Genomic DNA, 15,718 nt, shown 5'->3' on the forward strand with positions numbered 1-15,718 from the left:
TGGAAGAAACCTGGCACCATCCCTACGGTGAAGAATGGTGGTGGCAGCATCATGCTGTGGGGATGTTTTTCAGCAGTAGGGACTGGGAGACTAGTCAGGATCGAGGGAAAGATGAACAGAGCAAAGTACAGAGAGATCCTTGATGAAAACCTGCGCCAGAGCACTCAGGACCTCAGACTGGGGCGAAGGTTCACCTTCCAACAGGACAACGACCCTAAGCACACAGCCAAGACAACGCATGAGTGGCTCTCTGAAAGTCTCTGAATGTCCTTGAGTGGCCCAGCCAGAGCCCGGACTTGAACCCGATTGAACATCTCTGGAGAGACCTGAAAATAGCTGTGCAGCGACACTCCCCATCCAACCTGACAGAGCTTGAGGATCTGCAGAGAAGAAATGGGAGAAACTCCCCAAATGCAAGTGTGCCAAGATTGTAGCGTCATACCAAAGAAGACTCGAGGATGTAATCGGTGCCAATAATACTTCAACAAAGTACTGAGAAAAGGGTCTGAATACTTATGTAAATGTTATATATATTTTTGTCATTCTATTAATTTTTTCAAAAAATTCTAAAAGCCTGTTTTTGCTTTGTCATTATGGGGTATTGTGTGTAGATTAATTAGGGGAAAAAACGATTTAATCACATTTAGAATAAGGCTGTAACATAACAAAATGTGGAAAAAGTAAAGGGGTCTGAATACTTTCCGAATGCACTGTAGAGGAAGAAAAAGAGAAAGAGACAAAAAGGAGATACGTGAAAAGTAGACAACTTGCGTCAGCGCTAGGATCCTCACCAGGAGGAAGGTCCTGATTTCGGGGATCTTGTTGAGCTCCATCAGCAGCCTCAGGGCCTTCTCGTGGTTACTGCAGTACTCCCCATACACAGAGAACCGCCCCTTCTGAAAGATGGAGGAAGAAACAACAAGTCAGTCAGTGCCCAATCTGATCCAAATATAAAAAATTGGAATTGAATCTTTTGAAACCAAATTGTTTAACTATTTTTTGTAAAACACAGCTCAAGTGATAATGTCGACAAATTTTGTTTAATTGAAATGTAACTCCGATACACAGAATTCATCTTGAGATAATAATAATATTCAGATTGGGTAAAAATGTCAATGAGATGTTTCTGTAGTAAAGGGTTTCCTTATGTGGGTAAATACTGCACAGAGAAAGCACTCAGAACTTCCTCTAATCACACTGACACAGTTCTAGCTAGTGGATATACTGAACTGTCCTATAGGTTTGCCCACTGAAGGCTTTCCTCATGAACACTTAATAATATGATAGCTGGGATAAACATAGGATCAATGCATTATTCATCTACCATTAGGAACAATGTATAGGCCTAGGCAATCTCAGAATTCAATTTAGGCTACAGCCCAAAACCCCAGATGGGCCCTATAGTGTTGTACACTAGCATTTAGGAAGTGAAACCAGCTTCAGTGCTGGGCCTCAGCACTCCACAGTTGGTTACCAAAACGCTGCTGCTGTCACCCGAAACTGAGCAGAAAATTAAATTCTAGCTCGAGCGTGCAAGGCTAGCATATCCTCACAACCTTCAGGGAAATTACTCTCTCTCTCAAAAGCTGGATGTGTGCATTTAAGGTAGCAACTTAACAGTGCACTCAGTCACTCTGTTGAGGCTGTTTGAGATTGTTAAATTTGTTTTTGTTCGCCATTAGAATATTGAGAATGAGGTAAGAATGCTGCACATGATTTCTATCAGGCATGTCATTGTAAAAATTCTGATGGGGCAAAGTATTGTAAAAGGTAACAATCTTGACGAGGTGCTCCATTGGTCTCAGTATCTCCCTCTGTTTCCCTGTCTCTGTCTCGCTCTCTCTCTCCATTCTAAATGCAGACTCTCACAGCTTTTTGGAAACGGGGGGGGGGGGGGGGGGGGGGGGTCAAGTCAAACTCAAGAAGCTAGGCTGCTACAGTCTAATCTAGCCTTCTATCCTCCTCATCTCATGACTGTGTCAGGTCCACATGGCAATGCAGCGGGGGGAGAAAACTAATCTGGCTTTTATGTAACATTACGTTCAGCCTGTCTCCAGTTCCCATGATGACTATAGATGACGGCAAGGCAACAAAGGCATAGCGTAGCCCGGGGCTCCGCTGCCCCACTCACGCGCACACACACACGGCCACACTTGCACGCAGGCACACAAGCAAACACACACAGAAAGGCTAAAACCGCAGCTGGCAGGGCAACAAAGTCTGAGGCATCACCGGGAGCAACAGCTGGCCCAGCATATAGTTTGAAATTTTTAACACACAAAGCAGACAATACTGTAGAGGGCGAAGGGAAGGTCGGGAGTTGTAAATTGGTCTTCAATGTGTGTGTGCGCATGGGCGCGTGGCCCATATTTTCGGAGGCAATGTTTAAAACACCAGATCACATTCTTTCAACATGCATCTTTCATTACATACTTCAAAGATCATGACTACCTCATAACATATCAATGTTTTTTGCCAGAGTTTCCATAGAACACCACAAGCAAGAAAAGACCATGAATCGTCTGTGACCGTCTTCAGACTATCTACTGAGCTACTACTACTTAGCTTAAAGCAGAATTTGTTAAGGACTTTGAAAACTGAACATTCCACTTTAAGCTTACCTTATGGGCATTTCTGTATCCCTTTACACTCGTACACGGGTTGAAAATGGCAGATTTGGCCACTGATAAGCGCCAAAATCGGAAAGCAGTGGCTGTACAGTAACATGCTAAAGGCTCTGTGCTTTACAGCGCTGTATGGGTTTTGACTGACAGCTGTTCAGAACTTTTGCAAATGTTTTGTTGTCTGAGTGAAGGAAATTCAGTAAATTAAGAGGACTCGATTTATTTTGAAAGATGAGACGTTGAGGATTATAATAAATAGCGCTTTGATGTCATACAAGCAAGTCCAAATGTGCACTTTACATTTCTATATCATAAAACTCATGTCATATACAGTGTCAACGTTAATGATCACTATGTTTGATATACAGTTACAAGATGACATGGCGTCATACCATGGGTTGTTCTGAACAGAATGAGCCTGTGTCTATTGTGAAGAAAATTCACTGCGGGACACGCACCTGAATGCGCGCATGACTCCTTTCTATGCGCACCAAAATTACAAAATCGGTTTCTCTGAATTGCCTTTTGAAAGCCTAACACTGTAAAATCGTATTTTCATAACTTACAGTGGCTTGCGAATGTATTCACCCCCCTTGGCATTTTTCTTATTTTGTTGCCTTACAACCTGGAATTAAAATGGATTTTTGAGGGGTTTGTATCATTTCATTTACACAACATGCCTACCACTTTGAAGATGCAAAATATTTTTTGGGGTGAAACAAACAAGAAATAAGACAAAAAAACAGAAAACTTGAGCATGCGTCATAGCAAAGGGGGTGAATACATATGCATGCACCACTTTTCCGTTATTTTATTTTTTTAATTTCACTTCACCAATTTGGACTATTTTGTGTATGTCCATTACATGAAATCCAAATAAAATACATTTAAATTACAGGTTGTAATGCAACAAAATAGGAAAAACGCCAAGGGGGATGAATACTTTTGCAAGGCACTGTAGCTAGTAATATTGGCAATAGAACAAGCTTTTAAATTATGCCCACCTGACCCAGATTGCGATTTATAATGGGCCATTTTTGGATAGTGTAAACAACAACAGTAATTGTGTGATTGTGGGGATACAGGGTTGTGTTCCAAACAAAACAACTACAAGTGTGCTTGCTCTAGTTCCTCAACGGCACAACGAGAGAGCTCAAAAAAGTACCTTATAGTCGACTTTTATTTGAGCCATAAAAGTGCATTGAAATTACTTAGGAACTGCGCACACTCTGGAGAGGTGTCTGGCCACTTGGAGACACCAGTTAGTCCTCACACTCAAACCCTTGTCATGTTTTTACTTATGTTGCACTTACCCCACATTTTCCAGGAATATTCTTATAATCTTACTGAATGTTTTCAGAGTATTTTCTGATTTTCTTATCAACAAATGCAGCGAAAAGTACAGAAAATGTAAAATGCACATAAAATCAACAGTGTAATGTTTGGATTCAGTCTTGTGTCATGTGAACTGTTCTGTCCTCAACTTTGGTCTAATAATTTCCCCCATAATTTCCAAACTGTTCTCTTTCAATTGCTACTATTCTTTTCATATTTATTTCAATTTAGGCCTATCCATATAGGCCAATGCCCACGAGTGTAACGGGTTAAGGACCTGAATGTGACCCGTTCAATTCCAAAGCCGGGTGAGCCCTGAACAAACTGGGTCTGATCTGAAGGGCTCCACTTGTGCTCAGAATAGCTCAAAGAGTGTGTTTGTGCCTCAGATAAACACTTGCTTTTCTTCCTTTTCCAGAGGTATTTCAGAGGGAGAAGAGGGGTATTTCAAACACAATAAGTGTGTCAAAGCTCAAAGCATAATAAGTCTATTTAAGAAGGGACATAATACGATGACTGTTGGTTCTGAGAAAAAGAGGCCTTGGTCAGGAGACGGTCCAGAAATAGAGCAAATATCTGAATTAACATTCTCTAGTAGTTTTTGGGGTAGGTTTGTGTAATCCTCCGCCTCACGCCAAGGTGGTTCAAACGTTCTGCGCAGAGTTGGCTCAGCCTGCCTGGCATTGCAAAATCCCAATGATCCAACAACATGCACGCCTTAAAAGCAGGTAATATTTGAGGCTCCTATTTATTCCACCTCTCCGACATCAGGAGTATGTTTTTGAACTGGAATCAAGCCATGGTGCTGAGGTTATACTGTGGCCTATAAGCAACATTGGAAATGACAGAGCTTGAGAGAGCGGTGAATCTGTATGTATTCATCCGCAGGCTGCGATTGTGATTGACAGTGAATGGCCCCCTGAACAATACTGGGTTATGCTGTGGCACAAGACGGGGGCAATTGATTGGGCGAGAGGTGTAGGCTGTCGGTGTTGAAGGAGAGAGGAGTCACAGACAGAGAGAGCCCTGTAATGGATAAAGAGCTACAAAGCAAGTGGCCGTGTGAAGACACCCCTCCCCACATCCAAAATCAACACACATGCTTACACACACACACACACAGTTGAAAATGCACAGACACCCCCCCCAGTTAATGCTCGCTCCACTCAGCCTTCTCTGACCTCAGCTCTGAGAGCAATGGAAACATTTTGAAGCGCTTTAATCAATGCAGTTGTCCGACCCCTGCCCTTGAGAACTGGCTGTGTGTCAGTGGTGTGTCCTCGCCACACACACACCTGAAATCTGATTGGCCACTCCAGTGCCCCCCTCCCACCCGAGATCTGATAGGACGTATCAGGGGCGCTGTTTGCCTCGCTCAGATGCTTTCTCTGGTGATATTTATGAAACACAGATTGTGTGTGTGTGTTGGGGAGGGGGGGGGGGGGGGGGCTGGCTTCCCTTGGCATCTATGAATACACACCACTTTCTAGGCTGAATGTCAATACACGTATGGTGTTCGTAATTTAAACGGTGGGTGCACAGTGCACTGTTCGAATGCTGGACTTATTTTGGAGTAGACGAGCGTGTGCAGGTAACCTCCTTACTGTACTTTTTGAAGTGATTTTTTTGACAAATCAGATGAAAAGCTCATAACTGGTTGTGTTATTTAGAATGGCGTTGCAATGGAAAGCTGCAACCAACTCTGCTATTGTGTTTTTTTGCACATAATGTTTACGCCATCGTTTCCTATGACAGCAAAGAGCTTCTGGACATCAAAACAGTGATCACTAACCTCGATGTGGATTAAGATTTCTACTTCACCGAGTCGGCGGCGCAGGACATACTGCTCACCCCGGACCAGGCCCAAATCCCAGAGACCCAAAGAAAAGAAAAAAAAGCCGTAAGAGAGGCCACCCTGAAGAAACTACGTCAGCGAATACCTAAACCGCCCCTTCCCTCCGTTCTATTGGCGAAAGTACAATCACTGGAGAACAAACTGGACGAGCTCCGTTCGAGACTATCCTGAAGAACTGTAATATACTATGTTTGTTGCAGTCGTGGCTGAACAAGGACAATATACATCTAGCTGGTTTTTCTATGCATCAGCTAGACAGAACAGCAGCGTTGGGTAAGCTCAAGGTGTGTCTCTTAACAACAGCTGGTGCACGATCTATTAAGGAAGTCTCGAGGTTCTGCTCGCCTGAGTTCGAATACCTCATGATAAGCTGTAGATCATACTATTTACCAAGAGAGTTTATCTATATTTTTCACAGCTGTCTATTTACCTCCACAAACAGATGCTGGCACGAAGACAGCGCTCAACAAGCTGTATAGGGCAATAAGAAACCAAGGGAATGCTAATTCAGAAGCGGTGATCCGGTGATTTTGATGCAGGAAAACTGAAAATCAGTCTTACCTATTTTCTACCAGCATGTCACAGGTGCAACTAGAGGAGAAAAAAACTCTAGACCACCTTTACTCCACACACAGAAATGCATAAAAAAGCTCTCCCTCGCACTCCATTTGGCAAATCTGACCATTACTCTATCCTGATTTCTGCTTACAACCAAAAATTCAAATAGCAAGTACCAGTGACGCGCTCAATATGGAAGTGGTCTGATGAAGCGAATGCTAAGCTACAGGACTGTTTCACTAGCACAGACTGGAATATGTTCCAGGATTCATCCGATGGCATTGAGGAGTTTACCACATCAGTCACCTGCTTCATTAATAAGTGCAACGACAATGTCGTCCCCACAGTGACCGTATGTACATATCCCAACCAGAAGCCATGGACTACAGGCAACATCCGCATTGAGCTATAGCTGCCACTTTCAAGGAGCGGGACACTAATCCGGACGCTTATAAGAACCATCAAACAGGCAAAGTTTCAATACAGGACTAAGAGCGAATCCTTCTACACCGGCTCTGACACTTTTCGGATGTGGCAGGACTTGCAAACTATCACAGAGTACAAAGGGAAACCCAGCTGCAAGCTGTCCAGTGACGCGAGCCTACCAGACGAGCTAAATGCCTTCTATGCTCATTTTGAGGCACGCAACACAGAACCATGCATGACAGCACCTGCTGTTCCGGACGACTGTGTGATCACGCTCTCCGTAGCCAATGTGAGTAAGACATTTAAAACAGGTAAACATTCACAAGGCCGCAGGACCAGACAGATTACCAGCACGCGTATTGACCCAGTCTGTAATACTTCCATGTTTCAAGCAGACCTCCATAGTCCCTGTGCCCAAGAATGCCAAGGTAACCTGTCTAAATGACTATCTCCCCGTAGCACTCACATCTGTAGCCATGACATGCTTTGAAAGGCTGGTCATGGCTCATATCACCACCCTGGACCCACTCCAATTCGCATACCACCCCAAGAGATCCACAGATGACGCAATCTCTATTTCACTCCATATTGCCCTTTCCCACCTGGACAAGAGGAACACATATGTGAGAATGCTGTTCATTGACTACAGCTCAGTGTGCAACACCATAGTGCCCTCCAAGCTTATCACAAAGCTCAGGACCCTGGGACTGAACACCTCCCTCTGCAACTGGATCCTGGACTTCCTGACGGATCGCCCCCAGGTGGTGAGGGTAGGCAACAACACACAGGCCACACTGACCCTCAACACGGGGGGCTCCTCAGGGGTGCGTGCTTAGTCCCCTCCTGTACTCCCTCTTCACCCACGACTGTGTGGCCGCACATGACTCCAACACCATCATTAAGTTTGCCGATAGCACGACGATGCTAGGCCTGATCACTAATGACGATGAGACAGCCTATAGGGAGGAGGTCAGAGACCTGGCTGCGTGGTGCCAGGACAACAACCCCTCCCTCAATGTCAGCAAGACAAAGGAGCTGATTGTGGACTACAGGAAACGGAGGGCCGAGCACACCCCCATTCCCATCGACGGGGCTGTGGTGGAGCGGTTCAAGAGCTTCAACTTCCTCTGTGTCCAGATCACTAAGGATCTATCATGTTCCACACACGACAACACAGTCGTGAAGAGGGCACGACAACGCCTCTTCCCCTTCAGGAGGCTGAAAAGATTTGGCATGGGCCCTCAGATCCTCAAAAAGTTATCTTGACTGGCTGCATCACTGCGACTGCTTGGCATTCGGCCACAAGGTGCTACAGAGGGTAATGCGTATGGCCCATTACATCACTGGGGCCGAGCTTCCTGCCATCCAGGACCTCTATACCAGGCGGTGTCAGAGGGAGGGCCAAAGAATTGTCAAAGACTCCAGTCACCCAAGTCATAGACTGTTCTCTCTGCTACCGCATGGCAAGCAGTGCCAAGTCTGGAACCAACAGGACCCTGAACATCTTCTACCTCCAAGCCATAAGACTGCTAAATAGTTAGTTAAATAGTTAACCAAGTAGCTACCCGGACTGTCTGCATTGACCCTTTTTGCACTATCTTTTTTGACTCATCACATACGCTGCTGCTACTGTTTATTATCTGTCACTTTATTCCTAGTTATATGTACATATCTACCTCAATTACCTCGTACCCCTGCACATCGACTCGGTACTGGTACCCCGTGTATATAGCCAAGTTATCGTTACTCGTTGTGTATTTATTACTACTTTTATTATTACGTGTTTTACTTTTCTATTATTTCTCTATTTTCTTTCTCTCTGCATTGTTGTGAAGGGCCCGTAAGTAAGCATTTCACTGTTAGTTTACGAAGCATGTGACTAATACAATTGTATCATGTCACATTAAAATGGTAATAAATGTTCATAGTTAAAGTACGTCTTTACTATAAAGCCCATAAAATATATATATTTTTATTCCCTACTTGCAAATACCCTTATATAAAAGTTTCACCTTGAATGCAAACACTAACAATACTTTTGGAATTGATTTATGATTTATTTGAACAGGGAAATGTACCAAACCAAAGCTGAAGCATTTAATGCGTTGAACCATCATAATTATATTGGAAAAAATCCACCTTGCATCGATTAAGGTTCAAAATGTTATGACCACCCTAAACTGGGTCTGTGCCCCACTTTGGCCACCCCATTCAACATTTTCCGGACAAACCACTGCTGTGTGAGGAATACTTGGGAGGCCTCTCACTTTCTCTGGTACTACTACACAGACCAATGTACTATAACTAAACGAAAAACCTTATTACAGAAGATTTTAGTTGGGTAAAAAAAATGACAGGTGAGTCTCTCATTCCTTGAAATTCTGAAGTTTAAAGATGTTTAAGTTTAAGGCATTTTGAAATCCATTCAACTGATACAATGAACGATGATAATACTGATCGTTTTCTGTTTTGACTACAGGAGCTTTCCCTTTGAACAAACCCCATTTACAGCATACTTTCCTTCAACTGAATGAATGTTCCATTCAACGCCTCTTATTCTACAAAGTCCCCTCAGTGTGTGTGTGTCCGTGTGTGTATGTGTGTGTGTATATGTATGTATGTATGTATGTATGTGTGGGCACGTGACTCTGTGTGTGTGTGTGTGTGTTTCTGTGTGTATGCGCTCGAGAGCAACTAGTTCCGCCATTGTCCCATTGATGACTGACACCGTCATCTCTTCCCACGACAAAGGCAGTTATTGGTTGTCCCCAAGGGCCAAATTAGTTCAAAAGGGGGGGGGGGGATGAGGATGAGAGGGAGGGGTTGGTAGGAAGAGATGACGGGAGGTGGAAAGCAATCTGCTGAAGGGGATGCCAGTGACCAGGGGCCTTGCATGGGGCTGGCAAGCAACAGAAAGAGGGGTCTTTCTGGCTAACAGGATACAGGCTTTTTGAGGGGATGGGGGAGTGGGATGGGGGGACAAATTGGTGAGTAGGGAAGAGAAGGAGTGGATTGTGTATATTATTATGTGAAAGAGAGTTGTGGAGGGCTATTTTATTTTATTCTCAGCAGTTTTGAAGTTTTATCCTCAACTGTGGTTAATGGAAACAGTGAAAAGGGTGAAACAAATAGAGTTGACTGTGTGTGTGTATGTTTGTGTGTGCGCGCGTGTACGTGTGTGTGTGTGTCTGTGTTTATGATCATGCCGGTCTCTGTGTGCGTATACACGTGTGTGCGTGTGAATGGAAGTGTGTGTCACTCACAAACTGGAGGAAGACGTGTCCGAGGGCGTGCCCGGGCTGTGGCTCCGGCTGCAGGCTGGCCTCCAATGCAGACAGAACCTCTCTGTGAACGTCCAGGATGGACTCGATGTTGGAAAACAGGGTCTATGGTAGCAGAGACACACACTCCCAGTAGTTCAGTCATTTCAACGTTTCACTTTGTATTCAAAGTTGTGACACATACTCACCCGAGGGCAGTATCTTATAAAACATGTCCATGTTTACTATTATCAAAGCATTACAATGCCCCAATACACTTTCACTCTGCAGAAGAGATTACAAGGCTATTATGGCCCAAACATTTTAAAAGGAAAAGGTCATATCTACCTTGACATGCTCAGGTGACAAACACTGTTGCTCCTCTGCAGTTTGTCGGATTCTGTGCAAAAAGGCCTGCATGGGTAGTAGAGGAAAGACAAAGATGCTGGTTCGAGTCTGGTCTTACTGAAGTATCATTGGTTTGTGTACAGCAATATGCTGTAAGTTTACTTAAGGTTAAGGTTGGGGGTGAACGTCATCCTGTGAGCTTAGTAAATATCATGGTCTCACGCAGGCGCAGACACTGCAAGAATGAAGACCCAAATGTGCTACACCCGTGTTTACCTTTATCTTTGCCTCAAAGACCTTACATTCATACAGAATCCCCATGATACCTGTAACTACTGTATACTGTAGGTCCTTGCTATAGAAGCCATTCAAACCAATGTATGTGGGAAACCATCCGAGACACCACATTTGTTGTTAGAAACAGATAATATTAGCATTCCTGACAATGTCTAACAAGTAGTATGGAGCTGCGGCTCGGCGTATTGTTTCTTCATCCTATGTCATCTATTCCCAGTGAATGTTTTTTTCCATGTTCAGAGGAATTACTCATTGAAGTTGTTAGGTTTATGTCCCATCCTACATCCTGATATTACCCGATTTTGACCACTAGATGGTGCTGTTTCTGCTATTAGGTGATTGTATTTTTTTTAATTTGGGTGAACTATCCCTTTAACATGATAAAATCACCTAACCGCAGAAACAGCACCATCTGGTGGTCAGAACCTGGTAATATCAGGATGGAGGATCGGACATAAACCTAACAACTTCAATTACTAATTTCTCTGAATAGGGGAAAAAGAATCACCATACATTACATAGGATGAAGAAACAATACTCAGAGCCGCAGCTCCATACTACTTGTCAGACATAGAGAACTGATACTGTATACTCGTTGTTGGGTTGGGATTGGTGTGGGGTGTCCGTGGGTGGCTTTTGACAATTTATTTGGATTCCTCATGTGCTACACATTGTTAGAAAAAAGGTTGGTCCAAATCGGATGTAAGGTACTACACTATATATACTAAAGTATGTGGACACCCCTTCAAATCAGTGACTTTCAACGTGGCACCGTCATAGGATGCCACCTTTCCAACAAGTCAGTTCGTCAAATTTCTGCCCTACTAGAGCTGCCCTGGTCAACTGTAAGTGCTGTTATTGAGAAGTGGAAACATCTAGGAGCAGCAACAGCTCAGCCATGAAGTGGTAGGCCACACAAGCTCACAGAACAGGACACCGAGTTCTGAAGTGCGTAGCGCATAGAAATTGTCTGTCCTCGGTTGCAACACTCACTACCGAGTTCCAGACTGCCAATGGAAGCAACATCTGCACAATAACTGTTCGTCGGGAGCTTCATGAAATGGGTTTCCATGGCAGAACATGCCAAGCATCGGCTGGAGTGGTGTGATGCTCGCCGCCATTGGACTCTAGAGCAGTGGAAAACACGTTCTCTGGAGTGATGAATCACGCTTCACCATCTGGCAGTCCGACAGACGAATCTGGTTTTGGCGGATGCCAGGAGAATGCTAACTTCCCCAATGCAGTGCCAACTGTAAAGTTTGGTGGAGGAGGAATTATGGTCTGGGGATGTTTTTCATGGTTTGGGCTAGGCCTCTTAGTTCCAGTGAAGGGAAATCGTAACGCTACAGCATACAATTACATTCTAGACGATTCTGTGCTTCCAACTTTGTGGCAACAGTTTGGGGAAGGCCCTTTCCTGTTTCAGCATGACAATGCCCCCTTGCTCAAAGCGAGGTCCATACATAAATAGTTTGTCAAGATCGTTGTGGAAGAACTTGACTGGCCTGCACAGAGCACTGACCTCAACCCCATTTAACACCTCTGGGAGGAATTGGAAGGCCGACTGAAGGGCTTAATCACCCAACATCAGCGCCTAACCTCTCTAATGCTCTTGTGGCTGAATGGAAGCAATTCCCCGCAGCAATGTGGAAAGCCTTCCCAGAAGAGTGGAGGCTGTTATAGCAGCAAAGGGGGGACCAACTCCATATTAATGCCCATCATTTTGGAATGAGATGTTCGATGAGAAGGTGTCCACCTACATTTGGTCACGTACAGTGGGGAAAAAAAGTATTTAGTCAGCCACCAATTGTGCAAGTTCTCCCACTTCAAAAGATGAGAGAGGCCTGTAATTTTCATCATAGGTACACGTCAACTATGACAGACAAAATGAGGGGGAAAAAATCCAGAAAATCACATTGTAGGATTTTTAATGAATTTATTTGCAAATTATGGTGGAAAATAAGTATTTGGTCAATAACAAAAGTTTCTCAATACTTTATTATATACCCTTTGTTGGTAATGACACAGGTCAAACGTTTTCTGTAAGTCTTCACAAGGTTTTCACACACTGTTGCTGGTATTTTGGTCCATTCCTCCATGCAGATCTCCTCTAGAGCAGTGATGTTTTGGGGCTGTCGCTGGGCAACACGGACTTTCAACTCCCTCCAAAGATTTTCTATGGGGTTGAGATCTGGAGACTGGCTAGGCCACTCCAGGACCTTGAAATGCTTCTTACGAAGCCACTCCTTCGTTGCCCGGGCAGTGTGTTTGGGATCATTGTCATGCTGAAAGACCCAGCCACGTTTCATCTTCAATGCCCTTGCTGATGGAAGGAGGTTTTCACTCAAATCTCACGATACATGGCCCCATTCATTCTTTCCTTTACACGGATCAGTCGTCCTGGTCCCTTTGCAGAAAAACAGCCCCAAAGCATGATGTTTCCACCTCCATGCTTCACAGTAGGTATGGTGTTCTTTGGATGCAACTCAGCATTCTTTGTCCTCCAAACACGACGAGTTGAGTTTTTACCAAAAAGTAATATTTTGGTTTCATCTGACCATATGACATTCTCCCAATCCTCTTCTGGATCATCCAAATGCACTCTAGCAAACTTCAGACGGGCCTGGACATGTACTGGCTTAAGCAGGGGGACACGTCTGGCACTGCAGGATTTGAGTCCCTGGCGGCGTAGTGTGTTACTGATGGTAGGCTTTGTTACTTTGGTCCCAGCTCTCTGCAGGTCATTCACTAGGTCCCCCTGTGTGGTTCTGGGATTTTTGCTCACCGTTCTTGTGATCATTTTGACCACACGGGGTGAGATCTTGCGTGGAGCCCCAGATCGAGGGAGATTATCAGTGGTCTTGTTTGTCTTCCATTTCCTAATAATTGCTCCCACAGTTGATTTCTTCAAACCAAGCTGCTTACCTATTGCAGATTCAGTCTTCCCAGCCTGGTGCAGGTCTACAATTTTGTTTCTGGTGTCCTTTGACAGCTCTTTGGTCTTGGCCATAGTGGAGTTTGGAGTGTGACTGTTTGAGGTTGTGGACAGGTGTCTTTTATACTGATAACAAGTTCAAACAGGTGCCATTAATACAGGTAACGAGTGGAGGACAGAGGAGCCTCTTAAAGAAGAAGTTACAGGTCTGTGAGAGCCAGAAATCTTGCTTGTTTTTAGGTGACCAAATACTTATTTTCCACCATAATTTGCAAATAAATTCATTAAAAATCCTACAATGTGATTTTCTGGAGAAAAAAAATCTCAATTTGTCTGTCGTAGTTGACGTGTACCTATGATGACAATTACAGGCCTCTCTCATCTTTTTAAGTGGGAGAACTTGCACAATTGGTGGCTGACTAAATACTTTTTTCCCCCACTGTACGTAGTGTAAATTAATTGAATATTATATGAACGCTATCAATTAAAATTTGCCAATTTGGGTGGAATGAATTAGCTTAATTTCTCAGAAATCAAATGATATTTCAACAAAATAATGTTGCAGGAATGGTAATATCTGTTTCTAACTACAGAAACGATTTCAGGAAAATCTGAGATGGTGGATGTCATGGCTTGCTGAAATAACATGGAATTACGCAGCAGGCAGACGTACGTACGCATACATACACACACACACACACACACACTCACTCACACAAGCACACAAACATCATCCTTTAATGAATGACTGACACTCCTAATCACATATCAGCATAGAAAATACCCCAACGATTGGCTCTCCACGTCAGTCAAACAGTCGGACGGTCTTTGTCAAGATCTAACACCTTTTCCTTAACTAGCATTTATACCTGTCTAATAAAAAAAATAAAAAAATACAATGGAATGGGAGAGGAGGGGAGGGGAAAACACCTTATTTGTGACTTCGTAGTTCGTACAACTGCACCATGGACAGTCTCGCTCCTAAACTTCTAAATGTGCCACACAGATGTGGAAGAAGGGGGGGGGGGGGTGTACAAATGTGCGAGGCCACAAGCAACAAAGGGGTCCTTTCAGTGTCTGCATTACGCCCCGACACCAGCGATTCTCACCAGGGCTGTATTGGCTATCGGCAGTGTTGCGTTACTAAACGACTGGACTTGTTTATTGGAAGAGAAGAGGGGAACTTTGTCAATCTCCAAGCGCTGCCACCAGCATCACTGTGCAGGGGTGGCCAAGGGCAGATCAGATAACACACTGGCTGTTCAGAATTAAAAGAAAACTATCTGTGGGGGGGGGTGGGACAGCATCACACAGAGACGTGAGCATTGAGGAGAGTCAGTGTCCACAAATTTTTTTTAATAAACTGGTGGCTGGGAGGGAAAAAAGCAGACAAAACAATAAACAATGTGGGTAGGAAACCCAGATTCATGCTGACATAAATGCTCCATTGGACATACTTCTTATATTTCTATTCACTTTTTACTTCAAATCCATTAAGCTGGTAGACTACGTCTGACACTACGTTTGTTTTCATATATTCATGTCTCAGGTTGCCCTTTATGCAGGTTTTTGACGTCAATGTGCCATCATCTGGGCTTTGGTTTTCCGTCCCGGTAAGATCAACCTTTTGCTTGTTGTAAATAAGCAAATCAAGGTTACCATGGTAACTGTTTTGGTCATTTCTCGCTAGGGGAACGTGAAGGAGAGATGAGGCGAGCTAGCAGAGGACTGGACTGACCCCATTTTCAGAGCTGCTGTGATTGGATGAAACAGGTGTTCTAGGGGTCAAAGGGCACAACTTGACCTCCAAAGGCCGTGGCGTTTGGTGAACACTCAGGGATGAGACAGACATTATCATGTGCATTTGTGTTGGGCACTCCTTACCGTGGTTGGGAAAAGCTTAGTAAATTAATAATAGACCACAATAGGCCTACATAAAAAGGTATGCTAAAGGACTAAAGTTACAAATAGCAAGCAGGGTTGTGGTCAAATACGTTTTTTCTCCCCTATCAGTCAATTCAATTGAAATAAATGGAGTTTAAATTCATGAATTGTACAAGTCTCCGATTTTTTTGTTCAT

The 15,718-nt window shown here is 44.0% G+C and overlaps 1 protein-coding gene across 1 annotated transcript in view; it reads right to left on the reverse strand.

Moving 5' to 3' along the window:
- Positions 1–15,718, reverse strand: part of LOC311149870 (phosphatidylinositol 3,4,5-trisphosphate-dependent Rac exchanger 1 protein-like) — a 130,917-nt gene that overhangs the window by 83,904 nt on the left and 31,295 nt on the right. Inside the window, exons 2-4 of the mRNA XM_084187111.1 lie at positions 10,407–10,472; positions 10,062–10,184; positions 792–896 (exon numbers count right to left, since the gene is read on the reverse strand). Of these exons, the coding sequence (XP_084043237.1) occupies positions 792–896; positions 10,062–10,184; positions 10,407–10,472 (294 nt within the window). The remainder of the gene's footprint in view (positions 1–791; positions 897–10,061; positions 10,185–10,406; positions 10,473–15,718) is intronic.

The sequence above is a fragment of the Coregonus lavaretus genome (assembly GCF_964263955.1).
Source record: "Coregonus lavaretus genome assembly, chromosome: 22".
NCBI classification, from domain to species: domain Eukaryota; kingdom Metazoa; phylum Chordata; class Actinopteri; order Salmoniformes; family Salmonidae; genus Coregonus; species Coregonus lavaretus.